This window comes from Macadamia integrifolia, chromosome 7, assembly GCF_013358625.1.
Source record: "Macadamia integrifolia cultivar HAES 741 chromosome 7, SCU_Mint_v3, whole genome shotgun sequence".
NCBI classification, from domain to species: domain Eukaryota; kingdom Viridiplantae; phylum Streptophyta; class Magnoliopsida; order Proteales; family Proteaceae; genus Macadamia; species Macadamia integrifolia.
Genome location: NC_056563.1, coordinates 35,801,584 through 35,810,948, shown reverse-complemented (window position 1 = coordinate 35,810,948; position 9,365 = coordinate 35,801,584). Strand labels below are relative to the sequence as shown.

Here is a 9,365-nt window from a genome sequence, read left to right as displayed (position 1 = left end):
CCCCCCAAAAAAAAAAGAAGAAGAAGAAAACCTATGTTGGATGAAGACGAATCCCCATTTGTTGATCTAGGATTTTTTGAATGTGTGTTCTTCAATAAAATAAAAAAATAAAAAATGATTTAGAACAAGTTGTCATTGAGATAAAATGATCTCGGAAATAAAAGAAGAATAATTTAAGAGATAAATTGATCTCAAATAAACCAAAGGAAATGATCTCAGATCTGTTTCATTAATGTGTGAATTATTCATAATATATACACATAGCCTTTGTGTTTGTAACTGAGTCATGGGCTTGTACAATGAGAAGAAATAGCAGCCATACATGGCTTAATACCATCAATAGCTTCAATTATCTGTATCAATGCTAATATACTCAACAATATATTATGACTCAATACAAACACCTACAGGGGAAAGTTGAAGATGGAGATGATTGAAGCTATTGATGATATTATACTTAGTACTCTCATTAGTTCATTCATTTGAAGTCTGAACACTAGGTTTTTTTTTGTATCAATATAGCCTGAATTTTCCAGTCTAGTCCTTGGTACAAATTTTACTTATAACTGTCCTTAAAATAATTTTTAATGAAAAAAAAAATAGTGATGATAAATGATGTTACTATAGATTTGCATATAAGAAAATGTTGAAGTGTATAATTAAAAATGTTTAGTGTTATTTCAATTAAATATAAAATTCCATACATATATATTAAAGGGTAAATTGTATGGATAGACAAATCCCACAACAAAATTAGAACATTGCATCGGCAAGAAACCCATCCTCAGCTTGAATTGCAAGCTGCAACTCACCTGCATGAAGCTGGAATTGTTAGTAATCAATGGTCATACATCGGTGAATTTGTTCCTAGACCTTGTGTGTAATGACCAAAACACGCTGCTGGGGTGCTTCCCCTAGTTAGCAAATTCGGATTCAGGAATTATTCAAATGGAGAATTATTCGGAATAATTTGATTGATTAATTTAAGGGTTCGGTCAAAAAATAGTTAAAAAAGCGGACAAAATAAAAATCGGATTTGGATTCGAGAATTATTTGTTTACGAAATAAAAGTCTGACAAAAAATTTGGATATTATTTTTAAAATTAATGGTATCTTGGAGATCAAAACATGCAAATTCACCTCTATTGCCGCTGCTTCTAATCCTTTTTCCTTGGACTAATCCATTGAGGATGGATAAGTAGGGAGTACAGAGCTTATCCAATCATAATCATCTTTGGGTATATATTATTTCTCCTAGGCAAGCTCCATCCTTGAATAGTTTCAGATTTACTAAAATGTGTATGACTTTCTAGGATGGAAAATTTAAGGTTGTTTTTAGGATGAGAAAATCACCATGGAAGCAATATCCAAATAAATCAATTGGTGCTAGAAGGATTCAGATCCAAATAAATCAAACGGTGCCTTTGACATAACAATTACTCAAGAAAAGCCCAACAGAACGAACAATGCTAGAAGGATTCAGATTCAAATAGCATTAATAGTTAAAAACCATAGGCTGGTGTTAGAAGGAATGAAGGATTCAAATTCAAAGCTAGAAAAATAAACACTCAAAAAAAAAAAAAAAAAAGGGGTTAAGAAGAACATGTACTTGTGTTCGTGTGCCTGCAACCAGCAGAGAAGAGATTCAAGAGACTCAAGACTTCAAGAATATTCGTGTACTTGGGTGACCGCTAGATACAAAACAAAGGGTTTGAACGGTTGAGTCTTGAGGCAAAAAATTGTGGAGAAAGAAGATGGGAAAATTGGAAAACCCTATTTCGGTCCAGTGGTTTTTCTTTTTTTTTCTTTTTCCCTTAAGTGGGTTTAAGTGAACCGAATAATTTGGTTCTGCCCGATTTATTCTCATTTTATAATCAAATTAGAAAAAATCATGAATTTTACCATTTTTTATTTTCGGTCAGAATTTTTCATATAATTCAGAAGAATTCGATTCGGCCGAATAATTCACGTAACTAGGGTGCTTCCTACCCATGAGGAAACAAAGAAGAGAATGTGCTGTAGTTTTTCAGTTTGGTTCTGGCGCGAGCCTGACTCATAATTGAAAAATTAGTTTGTTTGTTAACAATTTGAGACCAATAATAATTTGCCAACACATATGTAAGATGCTGTATTAACTAACCCCTTTGCGTCCCACAAGACCACAACCATGGCCAAGATCTTGAGCTTCTAACCAAGACTTCAGGAGGAGGAAGTGTCCATAGTTCCTGAACAAAATAAAAACCTGATCAAACAAGCTGGGAAGCTTTTCAGGTTCACACCTCACTTACATAATCACTCCAGCTTGCTCTTGTTCATCCAACCAACTTACAGACTGTTGATTTTTTTTAAAACATGCATGAGAGATTGATTTGAGAGACACATTGACTCAATCATGGTTTCTGGGTCGGCATGGAGGCATATGTTACTGTGTGTAGTGCTGTTTGAAAGGGCCTATAGCTTCCATGCCCGACCATGGCTGGTCTAGCATGCCCCATGCGACCCTGGTTTTATAGTCTAATAGACAATATCATCACTTGCACTTTTAGTCACACTCCTACTGACCTCCTCCTGAACGAAGTAAAAGGGTCTCACTGATCTTACTGTTTCAAATTGGAAATATATATACTTGTAGATGGGACCCAAAACAAATTGTGAACTTGTTCTATCCATTTCCTATTCCCCTCAAAGTCAGGTCTTATTATTTATTGATATCCCATATGGAATTAGTATATACTATAACCTAATCTATTTATAAGAATAGATCTAGGCTAAGCATGATATTATAATATAATATAATTAGGCATGCTATGTCTGAATTAGAGAGTTTCATTGGGTCCAAGTCTAGCTTCCAAAAACTAGGAAACTGTTCTCATATAATCAAAGTCTTTTTGACCCAATGAAGGGTTTTCAATGACATTATTATTATTCACAAAGTTCTTGACCAATCAAAAGTACCCAAGATGAGTAGTTGTATACTTTAAACTTTAAAATGCCTATGTGAAGTGGAGATTTGTAGTGGAGTGGGGAAGAGGTTTGAGTATGTGGGAACGTACAAGAACAGAGGCAAATAAGAGGAAATAAGTGGAGGGAAAAGAGGTATAGACAATACAGAAGAAAAGGAGGGATAGGCTTGGTGAGTGAAGACAATGAGCACAATGGTTGACCAAACCATGCATTCCCTCTTTTTAGGAAAGACAATGGTTTCCATCATGGCTCTCAAAATCCAATTCTTTTTTTATAAAGACCTATTCATTCGATTGCGCGACTCTTCATACAATTGTGCAGTGTGTGGGAGAAAACTAAATGAAGTCTTAAGTTATGCATGTTTTTGTTCATTATTTTTTTGAGAGTTATTTAAGCTTTAAACTTGGCTCTTTTAAGCTCTTTTAATATGAATCAAATCTATGAGAGGATTCAAAGGCCTCCATTGCACATATCATGCCACCTCAAATGATTTTCTTGTAGGATCATACCTTATGTATTAATTGGAGTTAATTCAAAATTAAGTCTAATTTGTTCATTTCTTATGTCATCTTTTATAATTTTACGACTCATCAATTTCAACATTCTAATATCATGTGTACACTTCCGATTGTACAGACATCCTCTCACTTTTTTGTTTTTTCCCCCTCTTTGACACTCCTCAACCATATGGGTCCTCCTATACGAATCCTGAGGTGTCACTCCCTCCTTTACACCCATTGATTTGGCGTGAGAGATGACTTTTTTTTCTTTTTTTTGATAAATTGCATGAGAGATGACAATGCACAAACCATTCACTCTAAATATTGGAATACCAATGATGGTAAAGCAAAGCAAAAGGACTGACCATTGACTTGAGAAAGGAAAAGGGGAAAAATATCACTTTGCATTATCCAATGAAATGGAGAACAGTATCCATTTGAAACTGCACGCTATGTTGTGTATGAAACCAGCAAAATAATGAAAGAGGGAGAGCATGACACAACTAAATTGGCGTTTGGCCATCCTCTAGGTCTTCACTTCACTTTTAACCCTTTTCTCACTTCAAATCCATATATGGTTGGGTTTGGGGTCTATCCTAATACATCTAACACCACAGGCTCGGAAGGGATAAAAAAGGCCATTTAGTTTTGGGTTTCACTGGCATCTCATGCAATGTTTAAATGTTTAGATTTAGGTCTTTCACTTAACCTAGCAAATTCTCCTATTTATGGGTTTCAAGTGACCAAATATTATTTGCATTTAAGAAAAAATTAGCCTAAAACGGCCACCTTTAATCTGCTAAACTGTTTCTTCTGTTTCTAGTTAATGATCTCTTTCTTTTGGTCGTAAAAAAAGACTAATAAATCTGCAGAGTTGGCCAATTTTCAATACATTTTTTTTTTTTGTTAGACAAGAGGGGTATCCGACTTTAGGCTGACTAAATACCCCCGGGCTCATACATGACCCCCGCGCCACGTACAAACCGGGAGCTTTTGGGCCTTAGTGAACCTCAAGCGGGTGGCCCTAAGGAATTATGCAACGGCGAAGTTTTGATCACAAGACCTCACTTCCTGAGGCGGAGTCTCATGTCCCCTCCAAGCCAGCTGCACTTACTTGTTAGGGTTAATACAATTTACTATAGTGATATCTGGGAATATATATGGGAACACTTTTTGGAAATTCTAGATTTTGCTAAGGCTATGTTTGGTTGTAAAGAGAATTAAAGAGAAGAAAAGTGGAATTTTGATACTTAAAAAATAAATATATGTAATCATTACCCATGTGACTTAAACATTAACTTCAAATCATTCCATATTTGGCTATAAAATTTCACTTTACTTTGCATCCAAAACCCTTTGCTATAATATGTAAAATAAAAATTACATGTAAAATATATTATTACTAAATATGATTAAAAGAATTAAGTAGTTTATACAATCATATGAGATAATGATTATAAACATTTCTTTTTAAAGTATGAGAATTTCACTTCTCTTCCCTTAAAATTCCCATTGTAAACGACGGAGCCTAAGGTTTTGGTAAAAATTTCTTCCTTGGCTCACCGCAGTTCAAGCTACAGGTGGGATAGATAAGGCTAGGCCTGATTTAAATATTGAACCTCAAGGGGTAGCTCAATTGGCAAGTTCCAACACCTCAATTAAGAGGTTGTGGGCATATCAATCAGAATACCATATACGGTATTGGTATCATATGGGTATTGGCCATGACTTGAATAATATGTAAGATAATTATAACTTTTGACAATGACTAATCATTTTGAAATTATTTTTCGAATCCTCATATACCCACAACTTAAAGAATATTTTGGAATTAAACTTATTTTTGGGTAAGAATATTTGGTATTAAACAAAGGACAATTAAAATAAGAAGTCAAGCTCTAAATACCCCAATATCAAGTAATATGTGTTAGAATATTTATTATGTTGACTTCTATTGATTGGATTTTCTTGCTTTAATAAAATTAGATTAATTATTTTACATAATTAAGTGAGATATAAGGATTTAATTAATTTAATATTAATGGACTAATATGTATTTTAATTAACCATTGAATTTGTGATGAATGGATCTATTGAAATTTTTTTATAAATAGAGAATTAAGTCCCTTTTTTAGCCTAAAAATAAAATATCATTCCATCTTAATCAAAAGGTTTTCCTTTGAGCTTCGCTTTATAATGGATCGAGTTGGTTAAAGATTTTAATCCCTTTCTTAATTCTAATCCGAACAAAAAACGAAAGATTTCCAAAAAATTTAGTCGATATTGAAGCGTTGACATCAGTATCGAGAGTACTATATGCCTAAGAAAGGTAACCGAAGGCCGCCGCCTACTTCGCGACCTCAGTGTTCCACTGCTCAACCGCAGGGTCGTCCTGGTTTTGCTGCTCATCATCGTCACTGATTTGCGTCTCCTCGTCCCGTAAGAGCTCGATCAACTCCATGTTATCAAAGTTGAATTGGGGATCGCGCTCGAGAAAAAACTCCCGATAGTGCTTGATCCCCCACAGGAAGGCTTCCGTGCTAGCAGCGACCAAGTCATCCTTGAAGGCTGAAGAAGCCTTATACTGTACCACCGCCTGATCGAGAGCGGCTGTCTTCTCCCGCTCTACCGCTCTCAGTTTCTCCTCCGCCTTCTTTAGCTTCTTCTCAGCCTTGTCCGCCCTCTTCCTAGACTTCGTAGCCAGATCTTGAGCATTAATCATCAACGCACGCCACCGTTTCCCTCCTCAGCTCCCTGCAATCTGTCAGCTTCGCATCCAAAGACCTAGCTCTTTCGAGGGCATTACGATTTTCTTCCAAGGACTTTTCCAAATGAATACACGCCTCGATCGAATACAGAAAGAATACATTTAGAAAAAAGGTGATCTTCAATGAGACAAAGCAACCAAAATCTGGGTACACGCCCGACAGAAACAGTTCGTCGCTCAGACCATCAAAGTAGGCACGATCCCTCGGCAATCGAATCCCGTGAATATACTCCCTCGCAAGTCGCAACCCTGGGGGAAGCTAGGGCCGAGTCGTTCACCCTAATATTCCAGGAAGGAATGAAAATGGGATTGTCAGAAGGTGGCGCGAGTCCCGAACAGAAGCTGGAAGGCCCCGAGGAATGACGGGAGGTGCCTGAGGAACAAGAATAGAAACAAATTGAAGTCCTGCAATCAGAAAATGCTGAAACAAATAGAAACCCACAAAGGGAGTCACTGCCCTCTTCTACACCTAAAGAGATAGATACCTTGAAGTCCTGAGCAATCTCAGGACTCATCTGGTACTTCTGAATTTCCCTGTCATCATCAATAAGGGTATCAATGAATAAGGGCTTTTACCAACAAGAAAAAAACAGAATCAGAGTCTTGTTAGGAATTAGGAGTACATACCCAAGGGCACCTGTTCCTGGGCTGTATCGATGAGGCTTCTTGACCCTACCGTTAGTCAGAGCAGATTTCCTCGCACCCTTCAAAGAGATAGAAGAAAAATTTAAGATTACATCACACCTAAATTTTTACAGAAATCAAAACTACCACGGCCAGTTTCATTTGAAAAAAAAAAAAAAAAAAAAAGCAAAGCATTAATCGAACAGGGACGAGAATGCTAAATTTTTTCACTTTTAACTGTTTGTTTTCAGAGAAGATCAAACACAATATAAATGAAGGCAGGCAAACCTTCGAACCGAGCTGTTTCCTTGGAGCCTTGTCTCTCGAAGATTTGCGCGCTGTTAGCTTCGTACGAACCATATCTCTTGCAAATCAAGAGACTAAGAAGATGACTGCAAATTATAAGCAATGGAGGCAATCGGAGCTACAATCTTTCCTTTTCACTCAACTTTCATACGAATCGATCAGAGAACTAATAGTAAGTAGATGAAGAAGCAGAGAGCATTAAAAGTGGTCTCTAGTTCCAATTACATAATAAAGGTCAAAAAGAAATGGAATCGGAAACGAAGCGGCAAGAGGAAAGGGAAGGGCAGGTTTTCACTTTTCACGGGTAACAAGGCGGAGCAGTAAAAAGCACACAATCCGTGTGCTTCATTCTCATTTGTCCATCATATGGGTAAAAAAATTTAACCTAAGGCTATGTTTGATAGCCAAGAGAAGAAATGAAAAAAAAAAAAAAAAAAATATCTAGAAAAGAACAGAATACTTCTGATATCCGATCCTCTTCCACAAGGAAGAAGAAGAAGTCAATCTCTCAACCCTTGAGTGTAACTTGAATTCTGATACTGACACTGATAGTTTTTCAGTTGCTTCCTTACAGGAACTTTCGGAGCCTATGCCATTTTCGAATCCCAATAATGAAATAGATTCAAAAGAGAGTTCAAAGTCTATGGAAAATTTGAATCTATAAAATGTTCCCTATGATGGAGAATCATTCATTCATATATCAAATTGGGATGTTACGACAACTGTTATCTCTCCAAGGGAAGAGAAAAAGATGTACCACGAGGTGGCCCATCAAGTTGAAAATATAGATGGTTCATTGGATTTGCCTGAGAAAGAGTCAGAGTCGAACAATGATGACGACGACTCTGGTCATGGTGTTTTCAGAAACCTGACCCATTTGGTTTTGAGAAGCTCTTTGCGAAAGAGTTGTCACGTCAGAAGTGCCCCGTACCATCTTCGCTCCTGTGACTGGACTACTTAACTTTTCCATAGTATTTCTTTCCAAGTGTAGAAGTATTCCTTTCCAGCTTTCCTTTGTGATGCAGGGTCTATTATGCTTGTGTTTTTTAGGGACTGCTCTCCCCTCCTTAGACCTGTCTAATATGGGGAATGGTCGCCTGATCTTGTTATTTTTTTTTTCCTTTCTCATAACTTTTCTTACCTAAAAAAAAAAAAAATCTTTTACACAAAGATCATGGAGCCATGGAGTGGGTTCTCACCAATCTATCACAAACATCAATGACAGGGCTTTCTTGGCCAGGGCACCAGCGACAACATTTTGAGCCCTTGGAATATAACAAAAATAGATCAAATCAAAAGAATAAGAGATAAAATAAATAAAAGTTTTTGTATTTTCTTGTGTTGTTGACAAGATTTTTTTTTTATGGAATCTTCTTTTAGTGTAAGACATGCTAAGCACGGAGAGAATTTATTAAACAAAGAAAAAAGTACATTTTCTTTTCTTCTCTTGGCTACCAAACACAGCCTAAGGATTCATAAATCTTAATTCAACTGTATTTTTATTTTTAATTTTAAGGGGAATTTACTATCATTCCCCCTACAGTTGGCCTATGTTTACTAAAACTCTCACATACCTATTACTTTTTTACTAATACTCACTTGCTTTATAATTTTTACATCTCTTTCTCTCCTGATCTTTTTAAATACCTAGATTACTTTTCCTTTTCACTTAAACTTCTTACACTTTTTTTCAAATTGATTGGTTCAAAACATGGTTTGAACCAAACCACTTACAAAATTTGTCTCATTCAATCATTAAGGATATTAACATAGTTGATGTGTCCTTAAAGATATTATTTATTTATTTCGTCTTATCCAATCATTAGGGATGTTGTTTATTTATTTATTTATTATTATTATTATTATTTATTTCATCTCATCCATCATCACAAATTTAACAATATTTTTTTTTATCGATATTAAGTTGATATTGATCTCAAAAAATCTAAGGATTAAAATATATATATATATATATATATATTGGAACATATTAAAAAAATTAAAGTTAATAAAGCTTTCAACTAATGCTTTTCATCTGACATTTTTGTACCTGTAATTTTATTAAATGATTAATAGATAGTAAAGCTCTTAATAGTTTACCGTAGATAATTTGGACATTCACACTTAACTTGGAATTATTATGCCTATATACTTACATATTCTTCATCGATAATTATATGTTTATCTACATTTTTTTTTTTTTT

General features: G+C 35.3%; 1 protein-coding gene across 1 annotated transcript; it reads right to left on the bottom strand.

Moving 5' to 3' along the window:
- Positions 1 to 5,725: 5,725 nt before the first annotated feature.
- On the bottom strand, positions 5,726 to 7,326 carry LOC122083161 (histone H3-like). The gene is made up of 3 exons (XM_042650873.1): positions 7,144 to 7,326; positions 6,859 to 6,935; positions 5,726 to 6,765 (listed from the first exon to the last, which is right to left on the bottom strand). Exons 1-3 carry the CDS (start codon positions 7,213 to 7,215, stop codon positions 6,417 to 6,419), a joined length of 498 nt encoding a protein of 165 aa, XP_042506807.1. The 5' UTR covers positions 7,216 to 7,326; the 3' UTR covers positions 5,726 to 6,416.
- Between the last annotated feature and the right edge of the window lie 2,039 nt (positions 7,327 to 9,365).